The sequence below is a fragment of the Quercus robur genome, chromosome 6, assembly GCF_932294415.1.
Source record: "Quercus robur chromosome 6, dhQueRobu3.1, whole genome shotgun sequence".
NCBI lineage: Eukaryota > Viridiplantae > Streptophyta > Magnoliopsida > Fagales > Fagaceae > Quercus > Quercus robur.
In genome coordinates this window covers 7,985,032-7,998,643 of record NC_065539.1, presented here as the reverse complement: position 1 = coordinate 7,998,643, position 13,612 = coordinate 7,985,032, and the positions used below count along the sequence as shown (strand labels likewise).

The 13,612-nt window shown below is 35.7% G+C and overlaps 1 protein-coding gene across 1 annotated transcript in view; it reads left to right on the top strand.

The window, feature by feature from the left end:
• LOC126732570 (uncharacterized) overlaps nt 1–3,446 on the top strand; it is a 30,965-nt gene extending 27,519 nt beyond the window's left edge. Inside the window, exons 13-15 of the mRNA XM_050435504.1 lie at nt 2,246–2,362; nt 2,781–2,966; nt 3,140–3,446. Of these exons, the coding sequence (XP_050291461.1) occupies nt 2,246–2,317 (72 nt within the window). The 3' untranslated portion in view covers nt 2,318–2,362; nt 2,781–2,966; nt 3,140–3,446. The remainder of the gene's footprint in view (nt 1–2,245; nt 2,363–2,780; nt 2,967–3,139) is intronic.
• Nucleotides 3,447–13,612: the final 10,166 nt, after the last annotated feature.

Sequence of the window (13,612 nt, the reverse complement as noted above, 5' to 3'; positions counted from 1 at the left end):
TTTCCTTTGATAACATCCTATGGTGGTTTAGGAGAGGAGTTCAAACATTGTTTGGTTGGATGGGAGAAGGTGTGTACTCCTTTGGCTAGCAGAAGGTTGGGGATTCGGAAACTTACTACTCTCAAACAGCATTTGTTGGATAAGTGGTAATGGTGGTTTGGGTTTGAGGAAAACTGATTGTGGAGATGGGTAATTACTATGAAGTATGGGGAGGAGTGGGGTGCATGGTGTTCGAAACTTGTTTGAGACACTCATGGTTGTAGGTAGTGGAAGAGTATTAGAATGAGCGGAGATCATTCTTTAGAGTGCATTCGGTTTGATGTGTGCACTGGTAGCCAAATCCAATTTTGGCATGACTGTTGATTTGGTCTCGGAAGCACGGATACCCCAGTTTTGCTCATGTACCTATATCTGATACAATATCCGTACCGCATACCTCTAGGATAAAGTGCCGATATGTCTGGGATACGCCCATGATACGATCATAACCCAACCTCCTGATAGTGAGAGATAGACCAAACTTGTGAAGATTTTGATTTATGTTTTCTATATATTGATTTCAATTTTGAACACTTATCTAGTTATCTTGTATTTACTATTTTTTATCTTGATTTGTATTCTAAACGTCATTTAAAGGCCATAGATTCACTTTATTATCCATTATTGCTCTTAAATTAATATATGCTTAACAATATATAAATAAAAATATCTTTAATAGTTAATTAATACATTTATCCTTGCCGTATTGTATCCTAGTTTTTCTAGAATTGTTGTATTGCCATATCCCGTATTGTACCATTCCAGTACCTGTACTGGTTCTTTTTTAGTTGTTGGTGTGGAGATCAGCCTTTGAAGATGATGTATCTTGTACTGTTTGAAACTGCCATGGACAGAGTTGCTTCTGTGGAGTCATTGTTGGAGAGATTGGATGAGGGGTGGAGGAGGAGTTGGGGTATGGGGTTCTTGAGAAATTTTAATGGTTGGGAGATAGAGGGGGTGGGTTCATTCTTCCAACTGTTAGAATCTCATGTTCCCACTAGGGAGGGGGGAGATAGGATGAGATGGAAGCTAAAAAGAAGTGGAGAATTCACTATGCATGAGACATTATGGGGCCCATCCCTTCTATTATTCCCTTGGAAAGCCATATGGAGGGTTAAGGCTCCTCTAAGAGTTTCCTTCTTTTTGGTGTGGCTTTTGAGTTGTGGAGTTCTGTATTTAGGTCGTTTGGGATTCAGTGGGTATTACTAGATAAGGTCTTTGATCTATTATGTGGGTTGCAAAATGGGGTAGCTAATCATTCTTTAGATATCTGGAACCTTGTTCCTTATGTTTGTTTGTAGACTATATGCAGGGAGTGAAATTGATGTGATTTTGAAGATGTGGAATGCATGACAACTCAATTGCTAGCAACATTCACTAGTTCTTATGGTTTTTTGTTTTGGGTCTTACGGATAGTAATTATGTTCAATCTTTCATAGGGTCATTACATATGTAGATAATTCTTCATTTTGTAATTCTTTAGGCTACTTCGTGTCTTTTACACATGAAGTTGTCTATTTTCAATGAAATTTCTATAAAAGATCTTTAAAATCTGATAATTTCAGAGATTATTGCTGCAATTGATGAATTTTTTGTTTTGTTTTAGATAGGTATGAATGTTATTATCCCAAATCTCATTGTCAGTGTCAAATGGGGTTTTAAAGATTGTATCCTCTTCATCTCATTTCCACTTCTAGTGTTTTTTGTCCATGTAAATTTATCCCATATGACAATCATCAGAATCTACTCTCATTCTTATTCCTTTAGCCCAAATTCGTGGGGTTATTCTATCACCCAGGCATAAAATACTTTATGATTGATTTTCTGCATTCTGCCACTTGAACATGCTACAGAGGTACTTACTAGAACTACTATTTAGACCCTGTTGATGATAGTTTAAATTCAGCTTACATGAAATGAGTGGTTTAGGTAGATTCATCATCTTAATATTCAGTAACACTATATAACTATTTTTGTACTTCTGGGTGAAATTTCTTCCATTGCTTGTCTCGAATATTAACACAGAGAATCCTAGGATAATTTCCATCTGCAGATTCACAACGTCAACCACCTTCCCAGATTTCTGCACTCCTCTTTTACTCGTTATTTATGTTCTTAACTAAAGTTTTCTTCTTTAAATTTTTATGCACACATATTGCTATGTCAATTACAGCTCATCCCAATAATAATAATGGTCTTTGTGCAGGTTATGAGTGATATTTGTGTCTCCAAAGGCTCCGCATGGGTCTTGAAAAGTAGTGATGGAAATTCAAAATGACCCTATACTGTTCATTGGATTAATGACAAAAAAAACTATTACAAGGTACAGAGAAAAACAAGTTATCAGAGGATTTTCAAATTTTGATTTATTATATTGAAGTATTTGATACCAAGTTATGAAAATGTTCATGCACTCCCATTTCCCTGCCTGAAAATGTTCTAAGATATTATTGGTGCATGCCAGTTGAGAACCTAAATAATTGTGGATAATTTGGGTGTTTCCAGTGAATTGATCTTTTTAGATGATTTCTCAAAATAAAAAGAAGTACCAAATAAAATAACATACATTACCTTGATCTTTCTAAGACAAAATATATAGCTTTTGGAAATTATAATAGTTGGGGATTATGATAAGATGGAAGTTTGGTATATGTTTCATGTTATGATTGAAGCATCTGGTGGCTGCAGTCATTTCTGTTCTTGAATTCTTAAGATTGTTAACAATAAGTTTCCTTTTGCAGTTGTTTGCTAGCCTTTTGAAGGATCCGAAGATTGGCTGCTAATGTAATAGATAACTGTGTCTACATATCCTTTTCTCCATTAAAAAGGGGTTCAGCAGTGTAATTGGAAGTGGAATTTCACTTGTAGAGCAGTTACGCCTCACCACATATAGACAGTTTGTTGCGTCAAATTTTCATGGTTTTCTTGTGAGTTCCTTTTCTTTTCTTTTTTTTTGGCATCATTTCCCTCTTGCACAAAACTCAAGTTATGAATAGATATATCTTACGAAACTACTATTCATTGCTGCTAGATTATGATATTATTTGGATGCTTGGCTTCTGTCATAATAATCAGTTTATTAACATGTCATTCCATGCAGGTATGCTGTTGTCTACCAAGTGTGCTCACAGACCTGGTAGTTTGGAGTACTTGTTGACAAGAAACTGGAATTGGTTGAAAGGTTGGTGGTGAAGCGCCTCGCTAGGTCCTTAAAAGGGCAAAGCGTCGCATTTTGTTAGCACTTGCACTGAGCTTGCCGTCCCCATTTAGCTCTAATGAGATATCTATATTGCTATTTAGTACATCAAACATGGTCCTATCATCCATTTATGTCTCTTGTACCATATATAACTTGGATTTTGATATAGTCGCATATGTTCAGAAAATCAAGTTTAAATATTCTTCTATGGCTTTTTTTTTCCCCCATAGATCACCCACTAGAGACATCAAAAATGTGATTTTTTTTTTTTTTTTTTGAGAATTTCAACCTATAGCGTCTACTTTTAATGATAACTCTTTATTATTAGACCAAGATACTAGTTGGTTTTTGGTATAAGCGAGAATTGAATCTCAAATTTCTTATTCAATCATCAGAGACTTTACTAATTGAGCTAATTAGAAACCACAAATATGATTTAAACTAAAGTAGTTCATTTTATGGTTCAGTCAATAATTATCCATATTCATTACATATCAACGTGAAGCTCTTCAAATATGAAAAGTGGAATTAATTCTTAACTTCTTAATGCAACAAACAAACTGCTAATGTATCCTCTTTATATATATATATATATATATCTCCCTTCTAGCATATATCTATTTGGCGGAAGGAGGCTCAAGCAAAATGGCGTGGCATCCAATATATGCGGCTTGTTCAAAGTCGTCACTTAACTGTGGCATTCAAAAACCGGTTGGAAGAAAGTATTGCAGCTATTGCTCAATATTATTGCTAAAGCCTTGTCAGGTTCTGATATTATGTGTCTGTTTGGGAAGTGTTCTGTGTCTGCGTTTGTGCATTTTTCCGAAAAAATGTGGGTTTTACGGTACTATTTACGGATCCACAAAAATCATTCAAACACAGATTTTAATATAAATTTGGGTCCTACAGCACTATTCATATATATATAAATTATTTTGCGACAGTATTTTTAGTAATAAGTTTTTAATTTTCAGCAAATAAGCTGTATTCAATACATCCTATCTTTTAAATCTTTTCCATCAAGAAGAAGAAGAAGAAGAAGATGATGTTACTTCTAAATCGCGGGCTGGTATGGATTGGACATGGTTATTTGCAAGCGTTTGGATAAAAAAGAAAGTATTCTTGAAAGGTGCTTTCAAAAACCAAAACTACTCGTTGTTTATGCAAACTTGAGGATTTGTTCCACCCCACCCCCCCAAAAAAAAAGAAGACTGTGGCATCGACTTAGTAATAGTCTGATACAATACAATGGCCTTCATTATATTCTAGTTGCAGATAATACTTATATATTAAAAATAAATAAATAAATTATTATTAAAAAAATCTTCACTCAATAATTAAAAAAAAAAAGAAAAAAAAAGAAGAAGCAAAACTCGAGTAATTGACCAAAAGTAGTTATAGTGACGCTACTGACCAAAAGTAGTTATAGTGATGCTACGCGGCGTGCATCCAACTTAACAAACCTAACGAGTTGATGTGTGGGGATTTTGATGGTAGAGAAATGTTATGTCTATAATATTGTTACAACAAATTCTAAATGGTTAGTTGTTATTAGTTGTTATGGGTGGGAAAAAAAGGTAATTTAAGTTGCAGATTCAAATTAGAACCAATAACAATTTACCACATATAATTTGTTGTGAAAGTATTGTGAAAAATATTGTAGACGTAGTATATTTTTTTATTTAATACTTGGATCAAGTTGGGATTTTGTGGAATGTAATTCTTTTGAACCTATTTATAAAATTATACAATTAAATTTCAAGTCTATGTATGTATATTTGTAGACATGTATACGTATAAAAATACAATGTTTTGTATAGTTAAATTGAATATCTTGTCACGAGTTTATTCACGAACACATTATTATGTTTGAACTTAACTTGTTAATAATAAAGCCTAAACTTGAGCTTGAGCTTGAGTTTAACCTTGGCTTGTTCGATAAACTAATGAACATAAATAAGTTTGTTCATAGGTGGAGTTCGAGATGTTTATAAATAACTTGGTTCATTTGCAGTTCTAGATAATTCTTCTTCAATTGCTAATAAAAGGATTATGGCCAAAATATACTATTGGTCTCTGAAATTCACTTAGTGAGCGCATTTAGTCCCTAGAGTTTCAAATAAACGCTGTTAATCCCTCAAGTGAGTTGTTAGTCATTTTGTTAATTGTTGTTGGTTTCATTGCTTACATGGCTAATGGAGTAATAACGTGGTATTTTTTAAAAATGATGTGACATTTGTTATTAAAAAAATTATAAAATTTATTTGACCCATTAGAAACCCATGAATATCAAATACTTGACCTGGTTCCTAGCAAGTAATACCAAATCAAATCTGAAATCCTCAAACTGAAACGAATGAGAAAATGTAGCAAATTAATACTCTCACAACTTCACAAGCCTATAGCTTTGATTATGTATTATTAGTTAGGAATTAGGTTAAATATTTGGTAATTATGGGTTTCTGACAAGTCAAATAACTTTTATAATTTTTTTATGAGAAAAAATGTCACATCATTTAAAAAAATGTCACACCACTACTTTGTTAGTCATGTAAGCAATGACACTAACAACGCTTAATATGATGACTAATAATGCCATTTTTAAAAACTTGAATAATTTATAACGCTCACTTAAAACTTGATGGATCAATTACACTCACTAAGTAAACTCCATGAACCAATAGTATATTTTAGTGGATGATTATTTAGCACGCAAAAAAAAGTGGTGTCTGTGATAGTAACAAGCCAATTTCAAGCTTATCATAAAGATCCAAAGTTTTGGAATCTAACTGTCCAATTTCAAACCCAAAGCCTAACCAGATGTCATACTCAATATCCAAATAGACTTCAGGGTCCTCCTCCCCTACCAGGCTACCCCAGGGATTAATTATGGTCTTCTTCTTCTTCTTCTTCTTCTTTTATTTTTTACTAGTCATATTCTTTTTTCCTTCTTATTTTGATGAAATTGAAATAGACAATGTTACAGTTAAAATGTAATTTCAACAAATCTAAAAGAGCCTATGGTGTTACTCATTTAAAATGCCATTTTACTAAATAAGGGATGATAATTGTTATTAACTAATTGAAAAAATGACATCATACACATTTAAATTGTGAAATTAAAAATTCATTGTAAAAAATTAGAGAAACCAATATATCATCACCTATAATATTATAATTGAGTGTTCCTATTTTGTATCTACTAGGAATGGCAATAAGTTGAGGTTGATGGTTTCCAACCCAATTCGACTCTAAGAGTCCATTTGGTTGGGAGAGTGAAAAAGTGAGAGGATAGAAAATGAAGAGATGATAGAAAAGTAAAAGGATAGAAAAGATTTAGTTTTCTTTCATATGTGTTTGGTTGGGAGGGCAGAAAAGTGGAGGGATGAAAAACTCTTTTGTTTGGTTGAGAAGATAGAAAATAAAGTTTGTATAAAGTTACCATTATATCCAATTTAGGTAAATAAAAAATAATATATTATATTTTTATTAAAAAAATATGTATGAATGACTTCTTCATTAAAAAAATAAAATAAAAAAGAGGATAAGAAGTTCAAGAATCCAAAACCTTTTTTTTTCAAAAAAACAAAAAAAATACCAAAACAATTGAAAAAAGAAAGTGTGTTTTACGAACACAAAAGAAAAGAAATAAAAAAAAGGAAGAAAAGACTAGGAGTCAAGGACCTGACTCACAAGTCACAAGCATGCAAGTTCCCATAATAAAATAATAAAATAAAAAAGGGGAAAAAACTTACATATAAGGCATTAATTGGGAGGGATAAATATGTAATTCAAGTGCTAAACTCCAATTTTCTCTCTTTTCTTCCCAATTTTCCTCTCAAATTTGGGAGAATAAAAATTTGTGGGCCCGAGTGGATTTTTTTCTCCAGTATTTTCCATCATTTATGTTTTCTTTCCTGAACTAGATAAGGGAAAACATCATTTTCTCCCCTGTTTTACCCCCTACAAGTTGATGTATTATATGTAAGTTTTTTTTTTCTTCCCTTTTTTATTTTATTATGGGCACTTGCGTGCTTGTGACTTGAGTCAAGTCCTTGACTCCTTGCCTTTTCTTCATTTTTTTCCTTCTTTTTTTTAGTACTTTTCTTTTGTGTTCGTAAAACACCCTTTCTCTTTTCAATTGTTTTGGTTTTTTTTTTTTTTTAGGTTTTGGGTTCTTGAACTTCTTATCCTCTTTTTATTTTATTTTTAATGAAAAAATCATTCATACATATTTTTTTAATAAAAATATAAGGTATTATTTCTGTTTTACCTAAATTGGATATAATGGTAACTTTATACAAACTTTATCTTTTATTCTCTCACTTTTCTTCTCAACGAAACAAAAGAGTTTTCCATCCCTCCACTTTTTTACCCTCTCAACCAAACACATACGAGAGAAAACTAAATCTTTTCTATCATTTTACTTTTCTATTCTTCTACTTTCCCACTTCTCTAACCAAACGGACCCTAATATAAAGGGTTCATGATTTTCTAAATGGGTTTGGTGTGAGTTTGGGTTCACCTTTTTTTTTTTTTTTTTGATACAAGATAGAATTTCTACTTTATTCTAATCTAAGTATATATGTATGTGAAACTCCCTTATGGAGACTTGAATCATGTCCCTTCCTCCCCCACACCCCACAAGTATTTATATTTGTGGAGTAACCACTGCACCAAGAGTGCGCAGTTGGTTCACCTTTTTAAACCCACTCAAATTCGGTTTTTAATTTTAAGTATCCGAATTTGACCCAATTATGTATTAAATTTATGAAATGTCTTTATTATTAACTTTATTTACACAAAAACTTATGATTTCTATGATATAAAAACTATAGAGGGCTTTTAAACAATTAGGCCAATCATTTCCGATATTAAAAAGGGAAAAAAGAAGTGAAAATGTCATAAATAGGTTGTTGTTTGACAACTCTATTCAGTTAATTTATTTAAAAAAAATAAAAAAATGATATAAATAAGAAATCGACGTCGTATGTTTTTCCATGTCGTTTTTGTTAGCTAATACATTTTCAGGGGGGAAAAAAATCAAAATAGCAGCGTTTGTAAACTTATTTAGCAAAACAGTTTTTTTTTTTTTTTTGGTATATGAGTACCATTACTAAACTCATCTCTCCAATATACAAATTCCACATCCACCTCTATACTAGACATCGTGTCAAAATGGAAATCATCTTTTGAAATAACTAGTTCCATGTTACGAATGCTATTTAACAAATAATTTTTTTTGGAGAAGAAGGTAGCAACTCCTCTGCATTCGTTATAGTTATTGAACCATGGGTTATTGGTTCCCAAATCGTACATATTCGACTTACAATAGTCATTAGTGTCATTACCAAAAGCTTCAATCACATTAACATTGCTTGTTGTAGCACTATTAGTGAAGCCATTGTTGTTGTCCTTAACAAATGATTTGTCTCTTAAATAAAAGGTTTTGTCATTGATTTATGAGTGTTTCAAAATGTCGCCTATTTGATGAATGTTGTTGGTGACGAATGTTTGGCTGAAAATTACGATTGAAAAAGGAGTATCCCAATCAGTAAAATGAATATTTCAATGTTGATAAGATGAATCCATTGAAAGTTGGTCCTTGGAGAGAGAGAGAGAGAGAGAGAGATAATATTGACTTTTGGGTAAGAAATAACTATTTCTCAATTTAGCATAATAACTATTACTCATGAACGGCTAGCTATTCAAGATAATGAAAGTGTAACTATTAGCTATGATTTGAATACATTTAACTTGTAGACATGCATCAAATATGTTGATGGCTAATTTTACATCATAAAAGGAATGCTTTATGCAATAATAGATCTTGTAATAAAACATTTATTTTGTAACTATAACAAAGCTGTTAAAATTTTTGGATATAAATATACACCAATACGAAGGAATTTAAAATTATTGTTTTACTCTCTTTTTAACTTCAAATTTTGAGTATCTATTTTAATTTTTTTTAAACCATAAAGTGAGGATAATTTAAGATTAAAGTCGATAGTATCCACTTTAATACTTAAAAATGGTAATGGGTTGGGTTTATGACCAAAAAAAAAAAAAAGTTCAAATCCATACTAACTATTTTACGTATTTGTATTTTTAACTTTAATCCCACACACATCCATTTCATTTATATTTGAAAGAGCCAAAATTGTTCATTTATTTTATCATGAATTAAGATAAACAAGTTAGATCAAGTTAAACCTAAAATTGAATATATTTAATAAAATTTAAACATTAGTAAACACTTTTACACTAAAAATTAAACAATATATTAAATGAAATAAAGAGAGGCATACTTTTTTTTCTCTATTTAGTATAAAGTAATTATGCTTTACATAATATTTTGCATATGTACCATTTTTGATTAATCTGGTGCAATAATTAAGATTATTACCTTTTACAATAGCTAAGAATATTGCACCATGTCGCAGACTTGGGCCACCAGCCCATGCAATGGACACTACTGGAAACAGTGAACAAGTGCTTGGCCCAAAACGTAAGTGTGAAGACACTGACCCAAATATTGCCATTCTCACGGAAAAAAAGCAACGCCTGAATGATGAAGCAAAGGCTCTGGGCAAACTTAAGGCAGACAACTTAGGATCGGCGGTAGCTGCTAGGCAGCACCGCCGGACACAATGAGTATAATAAGTTGGAACTGTCGGGGGCTTGGGAACCTCCGAACAGTTAACGCTCTTCAGAGAGCACTGAAGAAAAAAGCTCCCATTTGTGTCTTCTTAATGGAGACAAAACTCACCACTGAACAACTGAATGGCATGAAACAGAACTGGGATTATAACCAAGGACTTGTGGTGTCCAGTGATGGCTCTAGTGGTGGACTGGCTCTTCTTTGGAAACCCAATACACAGGTACACGTCCAAAATTTCTCTCGGTGGTTTATTGATGCCCATATTTTTTGCAATGACACAGGTTTGAAATGGAGGCTAACCGGCTTCTACGGACAACCTGATACAAGCAGAAGGGAGGAAACTTGGACCTTACTTGAGTCTTTAAAGCACTCAAATAATCTTCCATGGTTGTGCCTCGGGGACTATAATGAGATCATTAGCCAGGCAGAAAAGAGTGGAGGGAGTTTGAGGCCAACTCGCCAAATGGACCGGTTCCGTGAAGTGATCCACCATTGCGGTTTCGTGGACCTGGGCTATACTGGCTCTCCATTTACTTGGTCTCGAAATCATCCTGTGAATGGCCAAACATACATCCGCTTGGACCGAGCACTTGCCACCATAGCATGGAAGTCACATTTCCAAAACACTGTCGTACAGCATGTGCCTACGTCTGCCTCGGACCACTCCATGCTCGTGGTCACTCTCCTTTCAATCCGGCGTCGACGACCTAAACCCCATGCTCCATTCCGTTTTGAAGCAATGTGGTTACGGGACCCTCGCTGTGCTGAAATTGTCCAAGATGCATGGCTGGAAGGACTCTACAAAACAGAGGGCACACCAATCACAAACTGCCTTGACAGTTGCCGAGATCGCTTAACATCGTGGAACAAACTAGAATTTGGCCATGTTGGACGCCAAATAGCACGTTTGGAACGAGAGTTACAAGCACTTGATCACCGGCCACAACAAAACCTTGAACGAATTCAGGAGGTCCGTAAAGCTCTTGATTGTTGGTTGGACACAGAAAATACCATGTGGCACCAACGAGCAAAGCAAATGTGGATCACAGATGGTGATCGAAACACATCTTTTTTCCATCAAAAAGCATCCAACCGCAAGCAAAAAAACTTCATTGAGGGTTTAACTGATGATCATGGCATATGGCAGACTGATGACCAATCAATGGAGCAAATTACTCTGGGTTATTTCTCTAGTATATTTCACTCCAATGGTCCCACAGACACTTCGGCAGTTGTTGCAGCAATCAGACCAGTTGTTACTGACTCCATGAACAGATTCTTGTGCCAACCCTTCCAAGCAGATGAGGTCCACCGAGCTTTGAAACAGATGCATCCTAAGAAATCACCGGGCCCCGATGGTATGCCTCCTTTATTTTACCAACATTTCTGGTCTTTGTCTGGTGATTGTGTTACTAAAGCTGTACTTGACTATTTAAATTTGAGCATCATTCCCCCCAAGTTTAATGAGACTCATATTATCCTTATTCCAAAAGTCAAGAACCCTACAAAAATAACACAATACAGACCTATAAGCTTGAGCAATGTCATCTCTAGGTTAGCCTCAAAAGTCATTGCTAATAGACTTAAGAGGTTCCTACCAAAAATAATCAGTGAACACCAGAGTGCTTTCATGGCTGACCGCCTTATCACTGATAATATTTTGGTTGCTTTTGAAACCATGCATTACTTAAACCAAAAAAGAAATGGTAAAATAGGGGAGATGGCCTTGAAGCTTGACATGAGTAAAGCTTTTGATAGAGTGGAATGGGGTTGCCTTCGGGATATCATGCATAAGATGGGTTTTGATAAAAAATGGGTGAATCTTATGATGCAATGTGTTACTTCAGTTACATATTCTGTCAAACTAAATGGTAAGCCTCGTGGCCACATCATTCCCTCCCGGGGTTTGAGGCAAGGGGACCCCATCTCTCCTTTCCTTTTTTTGTTTTGTGCAGAAGGTCTATCATCTCTTCTCCAACAGGCCACAGCAACTGGTTTCCTTAAAGGAGTAGCAGCTTGCCCACTCGGCCCACGGATTTCACATCTCTTTTTTGCAGATGACAGTATTATTTTCTGCCAAGCTACCCGAGAAGACTGTAACCACCTGGAACAAATTCTTGAGACATATGAGCACGCATCTGGGCAAAAAATAAACCGGGAGAAAACCTCTCTTTTCTTCAGTCAAAACACCACACAAGACCTGAAAGAAGAGATAAAGCAACGCTTTGGGGCTGAGGTTATACAACAGCATGAGACCTACCTTGGCCTTCCCTCACTTGTGGGTCGATCAAAAAAGAACACCTTCCGAGCTCTAAAGGAAAGACTAGACAATAAGCTCTCAGGATGGAAAGAAAAGATGCTTTCCCAAGCAGGAAAGGAGATCCTCATAAAAGCAGTGGCCCAAGCAATCCCAGCCTATACAATGAGTGTTTTCAAACTCCCAGATACACTTTGTGATGAGATGACTAGCATGGTGCGCTCCTTTTGGTGGGGCCAACGAAATGGAAGAAATAAAATGGCCTGGTTGTCATGGGATAAAGTCTGTGTTCCAAAATCTGATGGTGGCTTGGGATTTCGAAATTTAAAGGCTTTTAATTTGGCACTTCTCGCCAAGCAAGGATGGCGACTTCAAACAAACACCCATTCCTTAGTTCACCGGGTCCTCAAAGCTCGTTACTTTCCAAACAGTGACTTCTTACATGCAGAGTTGGGCTCAAAACCCTCCTTTGCCTGGCGTAGCATCATGGCTGCACAGGATGTGGTCAAGGCGGGCAGCAGATGGCAAGTGGGAGATGGCTCCTTGGTTCAGATTTGGCTAGACAAGTGGCTGCCTACACACTCCACTTTTCGAGTCACCTCGCCGACAGGTACACTTCCTCAGGATGCACGGGTTTGCACTCTCATTGATGATGATACGGGTGAATGGAAGGCAGACATTATTCGGCAACACTTCTTGCCAGCTGACGTTGATGCCATCTTGGGAATACCAAGAAGCCGAAATTCCACTAGGGACCGCATAATCTGGGCCTACACTCCAAGAGGTACATTCACAGTGAATAGTGCATATAAAGTGGCTTTATCCTTGTCTTCCCATGCAAACCCATGCACCACGTCCAATGAACCTGACCATACTCACTTCTGGCGCACAATTTGGGCCCTCAACATTCCCAACAAAATCAAGACTTTTGCATGGAAGGCTAGCCGCAACGCACTACCCACTAAAGTCAACCTCTGTCATCGTGGAATCCTAGATGAGGCTTTATGTGAAGCATGTGGGCTAAGTGAGGAGACAAGCGGACACATATTCTGGGACTGCACAAAAGCCCGTGAGACATGGAATATAGCGGCACTACCCATAGACACTCAAGCCGTACACTACAGGGAATTTGTGGATTTCATTTGGCATCTCATCTTCATCCAACACGTCGGCAAAGAACTGCTTGAGCTAGTGGTCACCATTGCATGGTGCATGTGGTATACAAGAAACAAAGCACGCCATGGGACCACACGTCAATCCAGCCAAGATATAATCTTCAAAGCCCGAAGTATGCTTGAGAGCTACCACCTTGCCCACCTAGGAAAACCTCAGCATACAGAACCTGCAGATATGAGATGGATTCCACCGGACTTTCCATGGTACAAGATCAACACCGATGCTGCTGTCTTCTCTGCCTCCAAATCTGTGGGTATTGGCGTTGTAGTACGTGATC